The sequence below is a fragment of the Malaclemys terrapin genome, chromosome 4, assembly GCF_027887155.1.
Source record: "Malaclemys terrapin pileata isolate rMalTer1 chromosome 4, rMalTer1.hap1, whole genome shotgun sequence".
NCBI classification, from domain to species: domain Eukaryota; kingdom Metazoa; phylum Chordata; order Testudines; family Emydidae; genus Malaclemys; species Malaclemys terrapin.
This window is the reverse complement of record NC_071508.1, coordinates 144,154,590-144,176,941: the sequence shown is the minus strand read 5'-3', so window position 1 is coordinate 144,176,941 and position 22,352 is coordinate 144,154,590. Positions and strand designations below refer to the sequence as shown.

The 22,352-nt window shown below is 44.2% G+C and overlaps 2 protein-coding genes and 1 non-coding gene across 3 annotated transcripts in view; 1 reads left to right on the top strand and 2 right to left on the bottom strand.

Moving 5' to 3' along the window:
* WDHD1 (WD repeat and HMG-box DNA binding protein 1) overlaps nt 1-9,941 on the bottom strand; it is a 48,508-nt gene extending 38,567 nt beyond the window's left edge. The window contains exons 1-3 of the mRNA XM_054026873.1: nt 9,857-9,941; nt 6,115-6,203; nt 2,518-2,629 (exon numbers count right to left, since the gene is read on the bottom strand). Coding sequence (XP_053882848.1) covers nt 2,518-2,629; nt 6,115-6,191 — 189 coding nt within the window. The 5' untranslated portion in view covers nt 6,192-6,203; nt 9,857-9,941. The remainder of the gene's footprint in view (nt 1-2,517; nt 2,630-6,114; nt 6,204-9,856) is intronic.
* Nucleotides 2,394-2,506, bottom strand: LOC128837519 (U5 spliceosomal RNA). Its single transcript, XR_008444958.1, has one exon. It is a non-coding gene; the product is annotated as a U5 spliceosomal RNA (small nuclear RNA).
* A 37-nt stretch (nt 9,942-9,978) lies between the features above and the next one.
* On the top strand, nt 9,979-22,063 carry SOCS4 (suppressor of cytokine signaling 4). Its single transcript, XM_054026875.1, has 2 exons — nt 9,979-10,065; nt 19,786-22,063. Exon 2 carries the CDS (start codon nt 19,885-19,887, stop codon nt 21,193-21,195), a length of 1,311 nt encoding a protein of 436 aa, XP_053882850.1. The 5' UTR covers nt 9,979-10,065; nt 19,786-19,884; the 3' UTR covers nt 21,196-22,063.
* Nucleotides 22,064-22,352: the final 289 nt, after the last annotated feature.

Below are 22,352 nucleotides of genomic sequence, written 5' to 3'. Positions count from 1 at the left end.
TTCAACACGAATCTCTCTTTTGGGAACAGATGTCAGTAGATATGGGGGTAAAATGATATTTAAAGTAAACTGATCAATTTTTAATGGCTTTAATACCTTCACCTAACCACATTGGTGAAGTGCAGTCACTTTTGCAGTTTGTGCAAGGCACAACTGCAAACTATTCTAAGGCAAAGGAAAGATAGGAAGAAAAGTAAGACACCAATATGGCTCCATCAGGAGTTCTTTAATTACCTGAAAATCAAAAAGGAATCCTACAAAAAGTGGAAACATGGATGAATTGCTAAGAAGGGGTACAAAAGTATAGCACAAGCATGTGGGGACGAAATCAAAAAGTCTAAGGCACAAAATGAGTTACACCTAGCAAGGGACATAAAAGGCAATAAAGAGAGGTTCTTTAAAAGGAGCAAAAGAAAGACAAAGGAAAGCGTAGGTCCTCTACTTAGCAGGGAAGGAGAGCTAATAAGTGACAACATCAAGAAGGCTGAGCTGTTTAATGCCTATTTGCTTTAGTCTTCACTAAAAAGTTTAATGGTTACCAGATGCTCACAATTAATATAAATAAAAGGGGGAAGGAATGCAAGCCAAAATAGGGAAAGAACAAGTTAAAGAATATTTAGAAAAGTTAAATGTATTCAAGTCGGCAGGGCCTGATTAAATTCATCCTAGGGTAATTGTGGAATTAGTTGTAGCAATCTTGGAACCATTAGCAATTATCTTTGACAACTCATGAATGATGGGTGAGGTCCTACAGGACTGGAGAAGGGAAAACATAATACCTATCTTTAAAAATGGGAACAAAGTGGATCCAGAGAATTATAGACTAGTCAGCCTAACTTTGACACCTGGAGAGATACTGGAACAAATTATTAAACAATCAATTTGTAAGCACTTGGAGAATAATAGGGTTATAAAGCATAGCCACATGGATTTGTCAAAAACAAATCATTCCAAACCAACCTAATTTCCTTCTTTGACAATCTTAGTGGCCTAGTGGATGGGGGGAAGCAGTAGACATGATATATCTTGATTTCAGTAAGACTTATGATACAGTTCCATATAACATTCTCATAAGCAAACTAAGGAAACGTGCTCTAGATGAAATTACTATAAGATGAGTGCACAACTGGTGGAAAGACCAAATCAAAGAGTAGTTATCAATGGTCCACTATCAAACTGGGAAGGTGTATCTAGTGGGGTCCTGCAGAGGTCAGTGCAGGGTCTAGTATATTCAATATTTTCATTAATGACTTGGATAATGGAATGGAGAGGATGCTTATAAAATTTGCAGATGACACCAAGCTGGAAGGAACACACTAGAGAACAGGATTAGAATCCAAAATGACCTTGACAAATTAGAGAATTGGTCTGAAATCAACAAGATGAAATTCAATAAAGACAAGCACAAAACACTTCACTTAGGAGAGAAAAATAAAATGCACAACTACAAAATGGGAAATAACTGGCTAGGTGGTAGTACTGCACTGCTGAAAAGGATCTGGGAGTTATTGTGGATCACAATTTGCATGAGGCAACAATGTGATGCAGTTGCAAAAAAGGCTAATATTCTGTGGTGCATTCACATGAGTGTCGTATGTAAAATACAGGAAGTAATTGTTCTATTCAGCACAATTGACGCCTCAGCTGGAGTAGTGTGTCCAGTTCTGGGCACCACACTTTAAGAAAGATGTGGACAAATTGGAGAGAGTCCAGAGGACAGCAACAAAAATGATTAAAGGTTAATAAAACCTGACCTATGAGAAAACATTAAAAAAGCTGGGCATGGTTAGTCTTGAAAAAAGAAGATTGAGGGGGGAACCTGATATGTTAAGGGCTGTTACAAAGAGGAAGGGAATCAATTGTTCATGCCCATTAAAGGTAGGACAAGAAGTAATGGGCTTAATCTGAAGCAAGAAAGATTTAGGTTAGATATTAGGAGAAACTTTCTCATTATAAGGGTAGTTAAGCTCAGGAATAGGCTTCCAACGGAAGTTGTGGAATCCCCATCTCTGCAGGTTTTTAAGAACAGGTTAAACAAACACCTGTCAGGATAGTCTAGGTTTACTTGGTCCTACCATAGTGCAGGGGGCTGCAGCTGTTGATCTCTTAAGGTCCCTTCCAGCCCTACATTTCTATGATTGTATGATTAAAACAGATCCTTTTAATCTCATGTAAAATGTGTCCGTGACAACATTAAGAAAAAAAGTTAGACTACGGTATTTGTTGAAAGCTATGTTATGTAAGTTAATGCAATGAGTTATATGCGTAACATTAAATCAAGTTTGCTAAATCCAATACCATTCTAGCTCCAGTCCTGCAAATATTTCCAATACATGCTTAACTTTATGCACATCAGCAGTCCCGTTGAGTTCACATGCATACAGTTAAGAACATGAGGAAGATTTTGCAGGATCAAGGTATATATCAGCACCCGTGTTGCACATTTCATAGGAAATCTTTAGTAAAAGGCAAAAGATTTATACGATCTGAAGAGAAACCAGAGTATTATACTAATACCTTTAAAGCAAATGAATATGCTTTTTCTCCCACATTAATGGACTTAGGATCATCATCATCCAGGTTTTCCCAAATCCTAACATCTCCATCACTGCCACAAGTTACAATATAGCTGTTAAGAAAATAATATCATTATTAACATTTGTGTATAGTAGGGTTATTATGATTTTCCTCAGCCCAAAATATGGGGGGAAATGTTTAAAAATTCACGTTTTTATTAAATGAAACATTTTATAAGTGTATTTATTCAAATAATATGAGAAAGACATTCATATTATACAACATGAAAAACTTGCAATTCTGCTAGTATAACACAATATTTGAGTATAAGTCTACTAACTAGGTAAGCCTATCCCTCTTTTGTATCTGTCCTTAGATACTCAGACACTAACCAGCCAATTCATTTTTCAGCATCTAGGAGGAAATTTTCAACAGCACAAAGGAAAGTTAGGAGCCCAACTTGCACTGACTTTCACTAGAAGTTGGGCACCCAACTGCCCTTCCTGCCTCTGAAAATCTGCCCCCTATCCTGTCACAAAGTTTTGACCTAATCCAAATGTGCTAAACATACTTGATTGAAGCTGAGATGGCTGTAAAGAAGGGCAGGCCTTTTAAAAACTGTCAAGATTCTGAATTCAACTCTCCTGTCTTTCCATAATTTCACTTCTACAACTTTGATGCAACAAATTGTCACACAACCTTCTTCACAAACAGAGACTGGGAGCAGAAATCTGAATCTCCAATTTTAAATGCTAGAAAGACAGGAATGATTTCAGGATTCCATTTTAACAGCAACACTTCAGCCTCCTCTTAGTGTACTTGGCTCAGACTAAGACATTTGTATTTGCTATCAGTCATGCTGGCAAAGTAATGGAAAGGTTTTATAACTTCGGTCAATCATTTTTTGTATTTTGTCCTTTTGTGGTTTTGGTTCTTTGCTGGTAGATCAATCCCCGTACCATTCTGACCCTAATACCCTCTTAACACACACAGACCACGTCTATGCTACAAAATTAAGTTGACCTAACTTACACTGGCATACAGTCGCCGCAGTAATTATATCGCTTGTACATGTCTACACTTTGCTCCATGTGTTGGTGGTGCACGTCCCTCACCAGGAGTGCTTGCACCAATTGAACTCCTCACTCTGGGCATTGCAGGATAGCTTCTGAAAGCCAATGACAGTCAATGTAAGCAACGCACTGTCTACACTGACACTGCATCAACCTACCTACATCAACATTGATTCTACACCTCTCATGGAGATGGAATTATTAAGTCGGTGTAGCAGGTGAGTTACATCGGTGGGAGCAAAATTTTAGTGTAGACACTTACATAGGTAGGTTGATGTAAGCTGCCTTGCATCGATTTAACTCTGTAGTATAGACCAGGGCTCAGTTTCAATTCAGCAGCATTATCATACTACACCAGGGGTTCTCAAACTGGGGGTCGGGACCCCTCAGGGGGTCGCAAGGTTATTACATGCGGGGTCCCGAGCTGTCAGCCTCCATCCTAAACCCCGCTTTGCCTCCAACACTTATAATGGTGTTAAATATATAAAAAGGTGTTTTTAATTTATAAGAGGGGGGTTGCACTCAGAGGCTTGCTAAGTGAAAGGGGTCACCAGTAGAAAAGTTTGAGAACCACTTCACTACACCTTTAGTAGACCTCAGCATAGCTATGTTTCTCACAGTTGTGAAAAATCTACACCTCAGAGATGTAGCTATACCAACCTAACCCATGGTGTAGACAGTGCTAGACTGACAGAAGAATTCTTCCTTTGATCTAGCTACTGCCTGTCACTGAGGTGGATTAACTACAGCAATGGGAGAACCCCTCCTGTTGCTGTATTGAGTGCCTACACTCAACACTACAGCGGTGCAGTTGCAGCACAGTAGCTGAACTGCTGTAATGTTTTAAGTGTAGACATAGCCTATTTCTCACCACCTTTAGCCTGACCTGTTTGTTACTTTGTTATATAATTAGTACCGACATGTATATGTGTAAAATGTGTATGTATGCTTTTGTTTAGTTGTGTGTACTGTATAGTTGAGCTGATTATTTTAAAGTCATGTTAATATACAGAAGTTTGCATTTTTTAATACAGTAAGAAATTGAGTATGTGACCAAACTTTGCATTCTTTTCCCTACAACTGGATGGTACGCTTGTACTCTTACAATTATAATTAAATAATGTAGCACTGGAATGTAGGAGTTAAGGTTGTGTGTTTCTGTGCAATTTTCAGTTCTTCGATGTGTGCCTGCTGAGAGCGACAGCATTGCAGAGCAGCAATTGAGCATGTCAGAGAGGGTGTTAGTGGAGTGGAGTGTGATAAAGGTAGTGGGCCAATGCTTGTAGGCTGCAATTGTGTATGGGGGCCTACCGTCTTATTTTATGATTTCCTTGATTTTTAGCATTTGACTTGTGATAAACACACTTAAGAAACCCCAACTCTAAGTGAACAATTTTTTTTGTTGGGAAGATTAAAGTTTCCTGGCTAAATCTTCACACAGGGTCTGATCCAAAGCCCACCAAAGACAATAATAATCTTTCAAATGACCTCAGTTGTAGATTCAAGTTAATGGAGACCTTTGATTTATATTCTTTTAACTTCAACTTCAATAACATAGTCCAAGATCTATACCAAAGAGTATGCTGAAAGATAGCAAGCCAATAGCTGGATCTATGCAGCTACATTTTGGATTTCCAATGTCTATATGCACATAACACTTTTCCTCGCACTGCCCCGTTTCTACTTCAACCTATGGGACTACTCATAGGTGTAAAGTTAATTTAATGCGCAAGTCATTGCATGATTGAGGCATCAGAATGTAAAGGCCTTACAACCAACTTTCAGGACAGTCACGGGAACATAGAAATTGCCACACTGGGTCAGACCCAAAGTCCATCTAGTCCAGTATCCTGTCTCTGGCAATGGTCAATACTAGATGTTTTATAGAAAGATGTAAGAACCATGGCAGATGTGAGATAATCTGTCCTTCACATTATATCTCATCTTGACCTCTAAGATTTAGAGATTGGTTTAAAGCCTGAAGCATCAGGTTTAATATCCCTTCCAAAATGTGTATCATCATTAATTAGGACAACTCCAGATATTCTTGATATGAATATCGGGAGCTGTCCTAATTAATAATGATAAAAGTATAAAAATATCCAATAACTTTTTGAACCTTTTTAAGATCTTGGCCTCAATGACTTCCTGTGGTCGTGAGTTCCATAGTTTAACTGTACATTTGTGAAAAAGTATTTCTATTTATCGTTTTTTAATTTCCCACCTTTCAATTTCATTGAATGTCCCCTTGTTCTCATGCTATGAAACACGGAGAGTAGAAGCTCTTGATCTACCTTCTCTATACTGTTCATTATTTTAATACACTTTTATTATGTCCTTTATTACTCAACTCCTTTCTAAGATGAACAATCTCAATCATTTCAACATCTCTTCATATGAGAGTTTTGCCAGGCCCATGAACATTCTCATCACTCTTTCGTCACCCCCTCTAGTTTTGCAGTATCAATGGCATTGCTTGCAGACATATGAACTACTGAAATAAGCCCTAATTTCAATAATTTACCTTCCAATGTCATCAAAGCAGACATCTGTGTGGCCTTCTGTGTGTCCATAGCGCATTGGCTTTTGTGTTGAAGGCATCTTCTCTCTTATCTATATAATTAAAAAAAAAGTAAAAAAGCTTTATAAAACAAATAGAAATGATTTGTTAGTGTTAATAACAGGAAAACACCATTTATACTTCAGTAGTTAAAACATTTTGATTAAGTGATATTTTTGCATGTTTTTTTCCTGTTAAAGAGCTTGACAGTGTTGATAAGAATCACTACAATATATGTATTTTGAAAAATATTACTGAAAAGTATGATGAAGGGAAATGAAGAAATTTAAAGGGGGGATTAGTAAATACTGCAGTATTTCTGGTTAAACAAGTATAAACTGAGAGCATACACCACCACTTTACTGTATGAGAGTTAAATGGATTAGAACTTTATTAACAACTGCTAGCCTATGCCAAACAGTTAGTGTACTCCCAAGTCCTGTAACTGTATCCACAAAGGCAGAACCTTGCACCCATGTAAAGCTCCAATGACTTTAATGGGGTCCCATGCAAGCACCAGGGTTCACCTGGTTAGATCCAACTGAAGTACTGGGACTCACATAAGCAACATTGATATCTTTGTGACAAGCCTATATCTTTATTATGAGGGAAATAAATATGGATAAACATCAGCTCCAAATAACAGTCATTTCAAAGTATAAAGCAACAGAGGGTCCTGTGGCACCTTTAAGACTAATGGAAGTATTGGGAGCATAAGCTTTCGTGGGTAAGAACCTCACTTCTTCAGATGCAAGACATGAAAGTTTATGCTCCCAATACTTCTGTTAGTCTTAAAGGTGCCACAGGACCCTCTGTTGCTTTTTACAGATTCAGACTAACACGGCTACCCCTCTGATACATTTCAAAGTATGTAGTTGGAACAGAAGGCATTTTTAAAATTCTACATATGTTCTAAGTTGTATTGATATAAGCAGAACAGTTCTGTATTTTAAATTCTTCATGAACTGACTGTGACTGAACAACACACACAGTGCATTTCACTTTTGCTTGTATTTTTTTAAGGTCCAGGAGGATCATAGTTAAAAAATGTTAATCCCTTGAATTTGGTTAAACACAGTGGCTCTTAAAATAAGAAAACTGCCTCCACATGTCTGCTTTTTTGAATACCTCTGAAGTTTCTATTCTACCCTGACAGCAAACCTATAAACTGGAGAGAACCTCAAAACACACAATTCATATATGTCTGTTAAATTGATTCCCTGATATATGTTTTACCATGTATTGTAAAAAGTAAGAACTGACTTTAGCAACCTCCCGAACTAGTGAAAGCCACTTCCCTAGAGTGATGGTCCTTTAGCTAATGGTGAAACAAAATAAGGCTGGAATACTTGTGGCACCTTAGGCCTGGTCCACACTAAGCCCCCAGTTCGAACTAAGATACGCAACTTCAACTACGTGAATAATGTAGCTGAAGTCGAAGTACCTTAGTTCGAACTTAAAAGTACTTACCGCGGGTCCACATGCGGCAGGCAGGCTCCCCCGTTGACTCCGCCTACTCCTCTCGCAGAGCAGGATTACCGGCGTCGACAGCGAGCACTTCCGGGATCGATTTATCGCGTCTAGACAAGATAAATCCAACCTAACCCCCCACCCCCAACCTAACCCCCCCTCCTCCCCACCCCCCAACCTAACCCACCCTCCTCCCCACCCCCAACCACCTCTCCTCCCCACTCCCAACCCAATCTAGACAAGACGCGATAAATCGATCCCAGAAGATTGATTACTGGCCGCCGAACCAGCGGGTAAGTATAGACGTACCCTTAGAGACTAACAAATTTATTTGAGCTGCAGGACTTGGAAGTACAGTAGCTGCTTAAGATAGAGTTTTGCCTATTGGAGGTGGGGACCTCAGTGCAAGCATCACTGGATATTCACTGACAATAGAAAAAATGACCAGATATCAGATTAAAGTCATTAATTCAGTATGTAGCATAGGGTTAGATAACCATCATCCCCTACCAAGGAGGGAAATACCTGCTGGAAAGGGCAGATCATTCCACCAGTTTGGAATGAAGTTTGTCCCTCAAGCAATGAGCTGTATCCACACTGCAGAATGATAGGGCTTGGACCCAAGTCACAGTGGGACTTGGGCTCTGACCCACCCCCCCAGCAGGGTCCTAGGATCAGAGTTCTGTATGCTCACAGACCCGAATCCGACTGATTTGTGTGTGGATAGTGGGGGAACTTGGGCTCAAACCTGAGTCAGAGCCCAGGCTTAATATGCAGTGTAGATGTACCCTAAAAGCTTCCCTGCTGGCCACTGGCTGCTCCTGAAACTTTCACATTAGATCAATGTTGGGGGCAAGATGGGGAGAGATCCCCTCAGAAATTGTACAGCCCTAAAATAGGATTACGTTCTCCATAGGAACGATGATGGGCGGGGGGTTATGTATCCCCACACTCACTGTGTGTAGGTCCTGACCCCTAAGTAGGAGGCAAAGCCTGGGGTGGCTAGTATCTGAAGGCTACGGCCTCCATCTTCTATGTGTCAAAGGGGAGATCTGCACCCAGCCCCTGAGGGGTGATCGGGCCCAGTGCGGGGTCACAGTGAGACACCCCACAATCCTCTCTCCTGTTTACTGTACTGCCTGGTGTGTGCATAGCCACCCCCAACCCAACCCCCCCACACACACCTCTCCTCCCCACCCCCAACCCAACCCCCCCCCCACACACACCTCTCCTCCCCACCCCCAACCCAACGCCCCACACACACCTCTCCTCCCCACCCCCAACCCAACGCCCCACACACACCTCTCCTCCCCACCCCCAACCCAACCCCCCCCCACACACACCTCTCCTCCCCACCCCCAACCCAACCCCCCCCCCACACACACCTCTCCTCCCCACCCCCAACCCAACCCCCCCCCACACACACCTCTCCTCCCCACCCCCAACCCAACCCCCCCCCACACACACCTCTCCTCCCCACCCCCAACCCAACCCCCCCCCACACACACCTCTCCTCCCCACCCCCAACCCAACCCCCCCCCACACACACCTCTCCTCCCCACCCCCAACCCAACCCCCCCCACACACACCTCTCCTCCCCACCCCCAACCCAACCCCCCCCACACACACCTCTCCTCCCCACCCCCAACCCAACCCCCCCCCACACACACCTCTCCTCCCCACCCCCAACCCAACCCCCCCCCACACACACCTCTCCTCCCCACCCCCAACCCAACCCCCCCCCACACACACCTCTCCTCCCCACCCCCAACCCAACCCCCCCCCACACACACCTCTCCTCCCCACCCCCAACCCAACCCCCCCCCACACACACCTCTCCTCCCCACCCCCAACCCAACCCCCCCCCACACCCCTCTCCTCCCCACCCCCAACCCAACCCCCCCCCACACCCCTCTCCTCCCCACCCCCAACCCAACCCCCCCCCACACCCCTCTCCTCCCCACCCCCAACCCAACCCCCCCCCACACCCCTCTCCTCCCCACCCCCAACCCAACCCCCCCCCACACCCCTCTCCTCCCCACCCCCAACCCAACCCCCCCCCACACCCCTCTCCTCCCCACCCCCAACCCAACCCCCCCCCACACCTCTCCTCCCCACCCCCAACCCAACCCCCCCCACACACACCTCTCCTCCCCACCCCCGACACGCACTCAACTCCTCCCCCCTCCATACCCCCTCACCCTCCCCACCGGCGAGACCTCAGCCCGGCACTCACCAGCCAGTGTCCCGCCCGGCTCCGCTTCCAGCCTTCCCGCGCTCCCTGCCGGCGCAACTGCGCCTGCGCGACTCTGCCTCAGCCCGCCCCGCGCTCGGGCCTACTGCTCCCGTCAGCGGCGGGGCGGGGCCGAGTCGGGGAAGAAGGATGGCGGCGGCGGCGGCGGCGGGCGCGACTCAGGCCGCTTCGGAGCTGCTCTGCCCAGGCAGGTGAGGGGATCGGGGCTCTGCCAAGAGGGGAGCGGGGGGGAGGGCTAGTTTCCCCCCGCCACAGAGCCCGGCAGGCAACTCCGGACCCTGCGCCTGCCTGCCTTCCTTCCTGCCCAGCCCTCTTCTCTCTTCCCCCTGCCCCTCTTCCCCCTGCCCCACTCCCCTTCCTCAGCCTGCCCTACTCCCCCTGCCCCACTCCCCCTCCTCCCTCTGCCCTTCTCCTCCTCTTCCCCCTGCCCCACTCCCCTTCCTCAGCCTGCCCTACTCCCCCTGCCCCACTCCCCCTCCTCCCTCTGCCCTTCTCCTCCTCTTCCCCCTGCCCCACTCCCCTTCCTCAGCCTGCCCCACTCCCCCTCCTCCCTCTGCCCTTCTCCTCCTCTTCCCCCTGCCCCACTCCCCTTCCTCAGCCTGCCCTACTCCCCCTGCCCCACTCCCCCTCCTCCCTCTGCCCTTCTCCTCCTCTTCCCCCTGCCCCACTCCCCTTCCTCAGCCTGCCCTACTCCCCCTGCCCCACTCCCCCTCCTCCCTCTGCCCTTCTCCTCCTCTTCCCCCTGCCCCACTCCCCTTCCTCAGCCTGCCCCACTCCCCCTCCTCCCTCTGCCCTTCTCCTCCTCTTCCCCCTGCCCCACTCCCCTTCCTCAGCCTGCCCCACTCCCCCTCCTCCCTCTGCCCTTCTCCTCCTCTTCCCCCTGCCCCACTCCCCTTCCTCAGCCTGCCCTACTCCCCCTCCTCCCTCTGCCCTTCTCCTCCTCTTCCCCCTGCCCCACTCCCCTTCCTCAGCCTGCCCCACTCCCCCTCCTCCCTCTGCCCTTCTCCTCCTCTTCCCCCTGCCCCACTCCCCTTCCTCAGCCTGCCCCACTCCCCCTCCTCCCTCTGCCCTTCTCCTCCTCTTCCCCCTGCCCCACTCCCCTTCCTCAGCCTGCCCTACTCCCCCTGCCCCACTCCCCCTCCTCCCTCTGCCCTTCTCCTCCTCTTCCCCCTGCCCCACTCCCCTTCCTCAGCCTGCCCCACTCCCCCTGCCCCACTCCCCCTCCTCCCTCTGCCCTTCTCCTCCTCTTCCCCCTGCCCCACTCCCCTTCCTCAGCCTGCCCCACTCCCCCTCCTCCCTCTGCCCTTCTCCTCCTCTTCCCCCTGCCCCACTCCCCTTCCTCAGCCTGCCCCACTCCCCCTCCTCCCTCTGCCCTTCTCCTCCTCTTCCCCCTGCCCCACTCCCCTTCCTCAGCCTGCCCTACTCCCCCTGCCCCACTCCCCCTCCTCCCTCTGCCCTTCTCCTCCTCTTCCCCCTGCCCCACTCCCCTTCCTCAGCCTGCCCTACTCCCCCTCCTCCCTCTGCCCTTCTCCTCCTCTTCCCTCTGCCCCATTCCCCCTCCTCAGCCTGCCCTTCTCCTCTTCCCCCTGCCCCACTCCCCCTCCTCCCTCTGCCCTTCTCCTCCTCTTCCCCCTGCCCCTTCTCTTCTTTCTGCCCCACTCCCCCGCCTCAGCCTGCCCCACTCCCCCTCCTCAGCCTGCCCTTCTCCTCTTCCCCCTGCCCCACTCCCCCTCCTCAGCCTGCCCCACTCCCCCTCCTCAGCCTGCCCTTCTCCTCTTCCCCCTGCCCCTTCTCTTCTTTCTGCCCCACTCCCCCGCCTCAGCCTGCCCTCCTCCCTCCTCAGCCTGCCCTTCTCCTCTTCCCCCTGCCCCACTCCCCCTGCCCCTCCTCAGCCTGCCCTTCTCCTCTTCCCCCTGCCCCTTCTCTTCTTTCTGCCCCATTCCCCCTCCTCAGCCTGCCCTTCTCCTCTTCCTTCCATCCCCTCCTCCACAACTTCTTCCACCCCAGCCTGCCTCACTCCCCCTTCCTCCTCCTGCCCCTCTGTTCTCCCCTTCCTTCTGCCCCAGCCTGTCTCACTCCCTCTTTCTCCTCCTCCTCCTCTCTCCCTGACCCAGCCTGACTCACTCCTCCTCCTCTGTATCACAGCCTTCCCCCCTCCTCTTCCTTGTGTCCCCTCTGTGCCCCCAACCCTCCCGCTCCTTTTTTCCCCTGCCTGTCCCACACTCCCATTACTCCTCCTGCCTCTCTCATTTTCCGCCAGTCCCCTCTCTCCTCTTGTCTCCATTCTCTCTTCCCCCCATATTCTTCCTCCCTCTAATCTCCTTTTCCTCTCTCCCCACACCCCCTCTGTCATTCCCTCTTCCCCTTGCCACCCATCCAGCTGTTCAATTAATCCAGTCTATCTTTGTGTCTGATGGTGAGTGTTATCTGCTGCTGCCTGGCATGAGGTCGGGCTCTGAGATTCCCACCTGCATATTCCCCTCGTAATGGCTTTGCCGGGGAGCAGCAGGTAAGTAGTGTTGGCTGTATTTGCATTAGGACAGTGCTATTCTTTTTTTTATTGCTCACAAGCAGCTAAAAGAGAAGGGGTCAAAGCTTTGATCAGTTCACACATTTTAGCGTGTGTCTTAAAATATGGGGGGATGCTGGGTTTTTAATACTGCTCAGAACAGACTGGTGACAGAAGCTAGTGTTTAGACATAAGTATGCACAAATCTATGCTTCATTTCAAATATGCATTGTTTTCCATTTATAGTCCTTCAGGGTGGTCCTAAAGGAGCAGTTATTCAGCTTTTTAAATAGTTTTAGGCCAAACTTTTAATAGTGGGGTTGTATCTCATTCATGGAGTGAAAGCTCTACAATATAGATAAGTACAAGTAATCATGTTTTCCTTCTGTTGTTAGTTCCAGAGAGTCAGGTATTAAATGCCTGTGATTTCATAAGCACTGGGGAGACACAACAGTATTTTGAGGACACGTTCCCTCTTTTCTCATACTGTTGTTTTCCTGAAGGGGAGAATAACAGGAAATAGAACTTGTCCTCCTAAGTATTTTGGTGCAGGTTTGTTGCTGTAGATAGTTGTGACGTCTACAAAAGCAGTTAAAATAAATGTTGATGTCTTATAGCCTGTGTTTGCAGAACACAAGAACATATTTTATGTTTCATGCTGACTTACATAGTCATTGTTACTAAAATAGACTTTCTCAGAGTACATTGACATTTTTGTAAACACAAGTCACCGTCTTACACTATTCTGAGTGATGCTGCTGTTATAATTTTTAGCTATAATAGCTTGACTGTACAAGTCAAACCTGCAGTGTTTTGTTGGTGGTGTCCCTGCAAGCACATTTGATCCTTTACAACCTTCATTAATATTCATTTTTAAAATTGAACTAATATTTCCCTTTGTGATCTTAACTCCTCCATTCTCAATGAAATTGTGGGATGCTCCAGTTAAAGAACATGATCCTGCAGTCCTTATTCAGGCATCATATTTCCTACTGATGTTAGCGGGTATTGAATAAAGAGTGCAAGATCTGACCCATTGTGGGATCATTCTCACAATCATGAGAGACTAATCTGTTACTATCCTATAACTAGAGGTATCTTACTGATACTTATGATGGATATATAGTTGTAGTTGAATGAATAGTTACTCCAATACATAAACTGATAGGCTGTATGCTTTGAAACACTGTATTCAGCACTAAAGGTGCAATACAGTTTTATTTCTTTAAGGACAAAAAAAATGGTTTGTCTTAAAATCACTAAGTATCTGAAATAAGAAAACAGATCTCTGTTTTCTCTTCTTGTACCTTTAACAATATGACCCATTTTATTCATGCTTCCAAGAAAAATTGCTTATAGGCTGAAACCTTTTATGTCCAGTTTTATTCTGCAGTTGTATTATCAGTGCCTGGCGGAGGGAAATAATTTTTGTATTGGAAGTGTTATTGGGCCCTTTGTAATAGTCACATCATTGGTGCTGTCATGTTTGAGTCAGTGACAGTATTAGACTCTAGGCTTCCTTTATATTTTTTAGTATTCTCAGCTCTCATTGCGGAACTTTGTAGAAGCTGTACAGAGACATGGTTTTCAGTGGGGATATGGGGGTAATATGTGTTCTAATAAATTTATTATAGTAGGAACTCCTAATCAGGTGAGTGGGAAGGTAGAACTACTCTCTTCAACTCATAAATTTCTTATGGGGGCTGAGGAAATTTCATGTCAAATGTTTTAAAACAATTCAGTAGTCTTATGCATAGTGTCTTTCATAAACGTTTCTGTGCTTTCATCTAAAATGCTTTATACTGTAAAGGGTGCTTTAAGTACAAAATCAGGTTACAGCTAATCTTGCCGAAGCTGAATCCATATAAGATTGATATGATGTTGTTAGGTTCGGAAAGCCACCAGAAGATATGGCGATAATTGTGCCTGCCCGCCATTTGTTGTTAAAGTACAATCTGAGGGTTTTATTGGATCCTCAACTGCTGTTAAAAAAAATTGTCTAGCAGTAGTTTTTCTATTAAGGCTTGTTTAGTCCTTGCTTGACCAAGAGGGTGCAACCGTTTTTTTCCAGACCTTGCTACCGTCATCTATGCATTTGTCGTCTGAGTATTAGATTATTGCAGGGCACACTACACAGGGCTACACTTTAAATCTACCTGGATGCTGAAGCTTGTGCAGATTGCAGTATCTGACTTACTAATTGGTGTAAACTTGCTGGGAGCATGATAGCAGTGCTCCATGATTTGCCTATGTGGTTTCTGTGTGGAATTTAAAGACTTGGTCTTGCTCTATAAGGCCCTGAATGTCTTGGTACCTGCCTACTTGAGCGACTGCTTCTCTCCCTGTGCCACATGGCCACTGCTGTTTAGTCTGAAGAGGCATTTTTTTGGAGCTCCTTGAATATAAAAGAGAGGGAACTTCTGGTAGGGCATTTTGCATGAGCATCCCTGAACTTTGGAACCTACTTCCCACACACATGCACATACTGGATATGAAATAGCCCCAATATTTAATCTTTGGGCATGGTGCAAAGCCCATCTACCCAGGGTTTTGGTGAAGAAAAGGGCAGGGTAAGAATCAGGATTTCTTGTTGGGTAGAAGGTATCATCTGGGTTTTGATTTTATCTCTAGTAAATTATTTTCTGGTGTAGGGGTGAGAGGTAGTTGCTGGTTCCATTTTTTAGTGGAATTGTATCTATAATGTATTACAGAGGCACCCAGAGATAAGGTTAGATACTTTTAGAATCTGTTACATAAATCAAAATAAATAGAACAGAGACAAGTAAACGGAGACAAGGGAATTGGGAGTTAATGCTATGTTTAACTGGGTTTATTTCAGAAGTAAGTTAACAGTGTCCCACCTTCAGTGGAAATGAAAGTGTTAAAGTGAGATGTGATGGCCAAAATAATGAGTGAAAGATGAAGATGAATAAAGATGAATGTGAACAGCAGTTGATCAATGAGAGATACATAAATAACTGAATATATTTTTGTATCTAATAACTAGGACTGGATGACAGGGGATGGATGATTACCTGTTCTGTCCATTCCCTCTGAAGCATCTGGCACCACCCGCTGTTGGAAGACAGGATACTGGGCTAGATGGACCATTGATCTGACCCAGTATAACTGTTCTTAACTTAAGTCATTTGTTTTAAAAAATCTTAAAAAAAAAAAAAAAAAAAAAAAAAACTAAAAATACTAATAAAAAGAGATGACAGATAAATATAGACCATTCAAATAATATGTTATCTAATGTATACTAGTTATTGAAATGTAAGCAGTCTGAAGCTGGGTAGTAGTTAGGAAAAATTGTTTAATAGATTTGAATGCTATAAGTTACATAAAAATATCAACTTCCACAATTATGACTGAAGCTAATCTTTTTGGTTAGTAGAATACCAGGAGTGGGGTTGTCATTTAATGAGAGGGAAAAATCAGATGGAGACACTTGGATTTTTGTATTTGAGTAGAGAACTGTCTAAATAATTAATCACATGGAAACTATAACTAACAACTTGATTAGAAAGGTTTTGGAGAGATTGGCAGTGCAGTGCAGACAGACATTCATGGTGGCTGTAGAAAAATAGTATTTTAGTAAAACAACATTCAAGTTATTTAGAACAAGACTTCCCTGTGTTTGTTATGGCCCTGATCCTACTGCTTCTGAAGTCTATGGGAGTTTTGCCATTGACTCCAGCACACACGATCAGGCTTTATCTCTTTGATATTTTTCACTGGCTGGTAATTGTTGCCTACTGTCTGATTGGGGGCAGCATTTTCTTTGTATAAATGCATCTGCTAGAAGATGTTGCTTTTAGTTGAGATCCTGAAGTTGATGTCAGGACACAGTGTAGCAATGACCCTGTAGGGGTTTTAAAGCTACGATGATGTCTGATAACCTTCAGAATCCAGTGGCCTGACATGAACCCTGTTTTATCCATTCATGTTGTTTTGTCTTGTCATTTATTTAGGAGGAAGAGTTTCATGTTTGAGTTTTGTCAGCTGTATCTGCTTTTTAACATGCCTAAGGTATATCCACTTTACAAGAAAGCCTCAGTAGACAGGAGACTCTAATCTTGTGTGTATAATTATCTGCCGGTTGTTGTGTCTGTTCATCTTTGTAAATGTAAAGTTCTCAGAGCTGACGTGCATAACTTGGTATACTGAATAGCTTCATTTAACATTGCCCGGTAGGTAAAAGTATACTCTCTATCTCTGCTGCCTTTCTCTTCTTTTTTTTTTCCTTTGGTTGCATTTCAGTCACTAATGGAAGTACACCTACATGGCATTATTTAGTTAGAAAGTCTTCAGTTTATGGATAGGATAGTTAAGTGTACAGTACCTATCCAAGGTACTTATATGACCCCAATCACTATAATATCTGAGCACCTTAGAATCTTTAAAGTAGTTATCCTCACAATGCCTCTGTGACTTTCTTATTTTTACAAATAGAGAATTAAGACCTGGTCTGTGGTAGAAAATTAGATCAATTTAACTGCGTAGGACAGGGGTGTGAAAAATCCACACCCCTGAGCGGGGTATTTAAAACCAACCTAAGTCCCCATATACACAGAACTAGGTCAACAGAAGAATTCTTCCATCAACCCACCTACTGCCTCTTGGGGAGATGGGTTACCTGCGCTGACAGGAGAATACTCCCGTTGGTATAGGAAGTAGCCACACAGAAGCACTGCAGTGATGCAGCTATGCTGCTGTAGGCCTTGGCTATGCTGGCGCTGTACAGCGCTGCAACTTGCTGCGCTCAGGGGTGTGAAAAAACACCCCCCTGCGCGCAGCGAGTACAGCGCTGTAAAGCACCAGTGTAATCAGCGCCTGCAGTGCTGCACGCTCGCTCGCAGCGCTGCAAGCTATTCCCCTCGGAGAGGTGGAGTACATACAGCGCTGCGAGAGCTACACTCGCGCTTCACAGCGCTGCGAGAGCTACACTCGCGCTTCACAGCGCTGCCGCAGCAGCGCTGGGAAGTCCCGAGTGTAGCCAAGGCCGTAGTGTTTTAAGTGTAGACAAGCCCCGAGGCATGCAGAGACTGAGGGCCAGTTTTTTAGAAGGTATTTAGACACCTATTTCAATGGGATTTAGTGGCTTGCTCAGCTTCACACAGGAAATATGTACAGAGCTGGTAATTGAATGTGGGTCTCCCAGATCCCCAGGTAGCCATTGCACCATCCTTTCTGTCCTTGTATCAGGCCAAGTTCAGATCTGGTTTTGAGAGGTTGCAGCTCCAGGTACTCCTTGCATAGTCCTATATTTTGAGTATCAATTGCCTGACAAAATCAGTCTGCAGCAGCCGATGAAACTGGGAAAATAATATTCTCTTTGGGGCAGTGCAACCTTTTCATTATGTGTATCTACAGTGCCTACCACAACAGGAGTCTGATCCCTGATTGGACCTTCTAGGCACTACTGAAGTACAAATGCTAATTGTTCATCATATATGTATATGGATGTAAATGAAAACTGGGCCAATGAATCTATTAAACTTACTCTCCAGGCCTGTAGTTCCTAGTCTCAAATACTAGATATTGTTGAGTTTTTAATCAAGAGTGCTCTAATCAAATACTTTTCACAAACTTCTGGTATAATAATAATTATATGGAGATATCCTATCTCCTAGAACTGGAAGAGACCCTGAAAGGTCATCAAGTCCAGCCCCCTGCCTTCACTAGCGGGTCCAAGTATTGATTTTGCCCCAGATCCCTAAGTGGCCCCGTCAAGGATTGAACTCACAACCCTGGGTTTAGCAGGCCAATGCTCAAACCACTGAGCTATCCCTCCCCCTTCCTGTGTATTTCCCCTACTCGACATAAAAGGTATGTCTACACAGCAAATGGGCGTGAGCCTTCCAGCCTAAGTAGACAGGGTGAGGCTAGTGTGCTAAAAATAGCTGTGTGGATGTTGAGGCGTCACCGGCAGCTTAGGTTTGCCACCTGAGCTTGGACGCAGGAGGTAGGGTGGGTCTGAGCTCGGGTGGCTGGGCTGAGCCTCCTCCAGTGCCGCAGTGTTCACACAACTATTTTTAGGGCACTAGTGCAAGCCCTGCTGCCATATATCTGTCTACCCAGGCTGCCAAGTCCATACTATGCCTGTGGGAAATATTTTCTAGTAAAATGAAGTGACTCTCCAAAATTCCACAGTGGAGTTACATCAGGGATGAATTTGGCCCATTGATTAAATGTAAACATCTTGCTAGCCTATTAGTAGTGCTGTGTAGTTCTATATGAGAGACATGGGTTTCTTTTATCATCTGACTCTCTTGCTCGCTCACTAACAGAAGAGGAGGGAACTCAGCATGCAGAAGTGCCAGCATGCTCAGCCCCTCAGGGAATGCAGAGTGATGGGGTGTAATACTGGGTAATTCTCATGATGAGAATGGATTTGATGGAGAGAGGAAGCGTATGCCTTTTCTTTCCCTTCTTTGTATTCACCATCTCTGTCAGTTTTTAAACAGTGGAGGAGAGGACACATATCCTGATTTTTGGTATGGAAAAAACCGACAGACCTGGAGTGCTTTTATATATATATACGCGCGCACACACACACACATTTTAATTCTTAAGAATGCAGTAAGTCTTAGGAAGCAAACATAGGGAGTGAACTAAGCATGTATAAGCCTCAGGAAAACGCTCATTTAATGTAATAAGTAATAAGCAGCTCCATCTTTCGTGGCCTTTTTTCAATTGCTTTTAGTAAGAGATCTGGCTTTGTTTTAATCCTTTTCTGTACGTAAAGCCCCAGATATTTCAGCCCCCTGGGGACCTAATGTTTTTTTAACTCCATTTTGAAAAATAAATGAAAACAGCATTCAGAGATTGGCAGAATCTGTGACTTACTTATTTTTAATTTATTTTGTATCCTGAAAGTGACGCAAAAGTGTCAAGAATAGGATCCTAGGCATCATACTTTGTGGATTAGTAATAAACAAGCATATCATCTAGGTACAGTAGCTCTTTGTACTCTTTGACCTACTTTGTTTCTGTTCTGGCTTGTTCTTTCCTGAAAGGCTGATTGGAATAGATGCAGCATTTGCTCAGTGAACAACCAAAGCAATATAACCTAATGCATATAGTGTGCCATTTTAAAACCTACCTGGCGCAAAATTGTTGTCAGTTCTGCTATAAAGCATGGTGTATGTATGCCTTATTCATACTCAAGGAGATGGTAACTACTGGAAAATATTAATAATGGAGAAGGATTAAGAGCCTCTAGGTCTGCGACCAAGGCAGTGTTTGTGAAGAATCTTCCTAATGAATTGAGCTTGATGTATATTATTTTTATATATGCCAGCAGTTAATTGCCATTGCTGTAATTTATACAGTTGAGTTGGTCTTGTGTTGTGAACTTGTAAAGCTGTTAACCTAGTTGTGTTTTCTGTTTCCTTAGATACTTCCAGAAAATGCCTGAAAGAAGTTTCAAGCTGTAGAAACTGTTACAGAAAAACACAACATATAGCTCTGGGACTTTTGGAGTTAAGCTGTCAAAATGGCGGAAAATAAAGAAAGTAATAGTAAAAATGTCGATGTAAGACCCAAAACCACCCGTAGTAGGAGCGCAGACAGAAAGGATGGTTATGTGTGGAGTGGAAAGAAGCTCTCATGGTCAAAAAAGAATGAGAATTGTTCTGATGGTGAAGCAGCAAGTAGTGTAGAAAAACCAGCGGCTGGTTTAAGGAGTCAAGAGAGGAAGCACAGCTGTTCATCTATTGAACTGGATTTAGATCGTTCATGTGGCCACCGATTTTTAGGCCGGTCTCTTAAACAGAAATTGCAAGATGCTGTGGGACAGTGTTTTCCTATAAAGAATTGTAGCAGTCGGCACTCTTCAGTGCTTCCGTCGAAGAGAAAAATTCATATCAGTGAATTAATGCTAGATAAGTGTCCTTTCCCACCGCGATCAGAGCTAGCTTTTCGATGGCATTTAATTAAAAGACACACTGCCCCCATAAATCAAAAATCAGAAGATTGGATAATCCCTGATTTATCCCAAAATGAAGCGACAGATGATCATCTGAGAGATGGAGCGAGCACAGATGGGGGAGGAAACTCTTTCTCGCAGCTGTGTGACATTACAGATAGCAACTCCTGTAAATGTGATCCTAGGACTGAATCGGTTATGAGTAAGGTGTTAAAGAACAATAAAGAGGAGAGTGATATGGACTCTGATGATGAAGTTATAACACTTTGCACAAGTTCTAGAAAGAGGAACAAACCCAAATGGGAAACGGATGATGAACTGCTACAGTTGGAAACTCCTCCCAAATATCATACCCAGATTGATTATGTCCACTGTCTTGTCCCAGACCTTCTCCAGATCAATAACAATCCATGCTACTGGGGCGTAATGGACAAATATGCAGCTGAGGCACTACTAGAAGGAAAGCCAGAAGGAACTTTTTTACTACGAGATTCTGCCCAAGAAGACTATTTGTTTTCTGTTAGTTTTAGACGCTATAGTCGTTCTCTTCATGCAAGAATTGAACAGTGGAATCATAACTTCAGCTTTGATGCTCATGATCCTTGTGTCTTCCATTCTCCTGACATTACTGGTCTCTTAGAGCATTATAAAGACCCGAGCTCTTGTATGTTCTTTGAACCACTTTTATCCACTCCCTTAAACAGGACTTTTCCCTTTTCCCTTCAGCATATATGCAGAACAGTTATTTGCAACTCTACAACGTATGATGGCATTGACGCTCTTCCTATTCCTCCATCTGTCAAGTTATATCTGAAGGAATATCACTATAAATCAAAAGTTAGAGTACTCAGGATCGATGTACCAGAGCAACAAAACTAGAATGTAGTTTTTGGGGGGAATAGGGGTTGTCTCTTGATCTGATAAAATTTGTGTTGTCTTTCCTCCTTTGAATTTTTTTCTATGGCAATTTGAATCTTTTCTGCAGATTATTTACAGTCCAAACTGATCTCTCCCTGCATCTTTCTATCCAAATGTACTTTGACTCTTCCTGCCACCCCTTTTTAGTCAACTCACTCGACTCTGTGGTTTTTTGGTAATGTTCATACCCTAGGGTTTTATGGAATTTCAGGTAGGTTTTCTAGGGTTTCCACATAGGGATAGTCTTTAGATTTAAAAATAAAAATTCATATTTGAATTTGATCTGTCTTTTTATATTGTAATTTGCATATGTTGCAGGCATGTTTGAAACGTATGCGCTGTAAACTAAAGATTGACTAATCTGTATTTTCTATCTTTTAAAATGAGTGCTAATGACCTATATATAAAGTAAAATTAATCAGTCTATTTCTAACACTATTACTGTGTGTAAAATATTATTCAGTCTTTATATTTTGATGGGCAGTTATTGCTATGAAGTTTTTTCTACATTTTTTTTTTCCTTTAAACACTCTTGACACAGCACTGTTTTATCTTGCACTGTTAATCCTGAAAAGAAGATGGATAACCTTCTTACTTCCTTAGTAGCGGGAGGGCTTTTTGTTTAAATATGGTTTAGAAGAAATAGCTACAGATTGATCAAATACTACATCTCCCCAGACAAGATTGCTTGCTGCCAAATTCTGTGTGCACGAAAATTATGCATGGATAATCCTCCCAAAAGCTGCACCATTTTACGTTCTATTTGTGTGGTCGTTTACAAAAATCAAACTCTTGCCTTCTTTTCAATAAAGTTATTATTCTTCTCATACGTGAATCAATGGCATAATCCCAGTGAACCGCAGTGGGTGCAGAGTCAGGCATAGAGCTAATCACTGTAAATGGCAGAGGGGCCCAATTCTGTGATGTGCTGAGCACTCTCCAATCTCATTATCTTCATTGAAGGGACTCACTTCTGCTTATGGCACTGGGCCCAGATTAGCCTGTCTGTCAAATGTGATAAGTAATATAGGTAACTAAAGTGAGCATATTGTTTTTCCATTTAACCACGTGGACAGTTTTGACATGTTGAATAATCCCTTAGGAATTTAGGCCCTGAT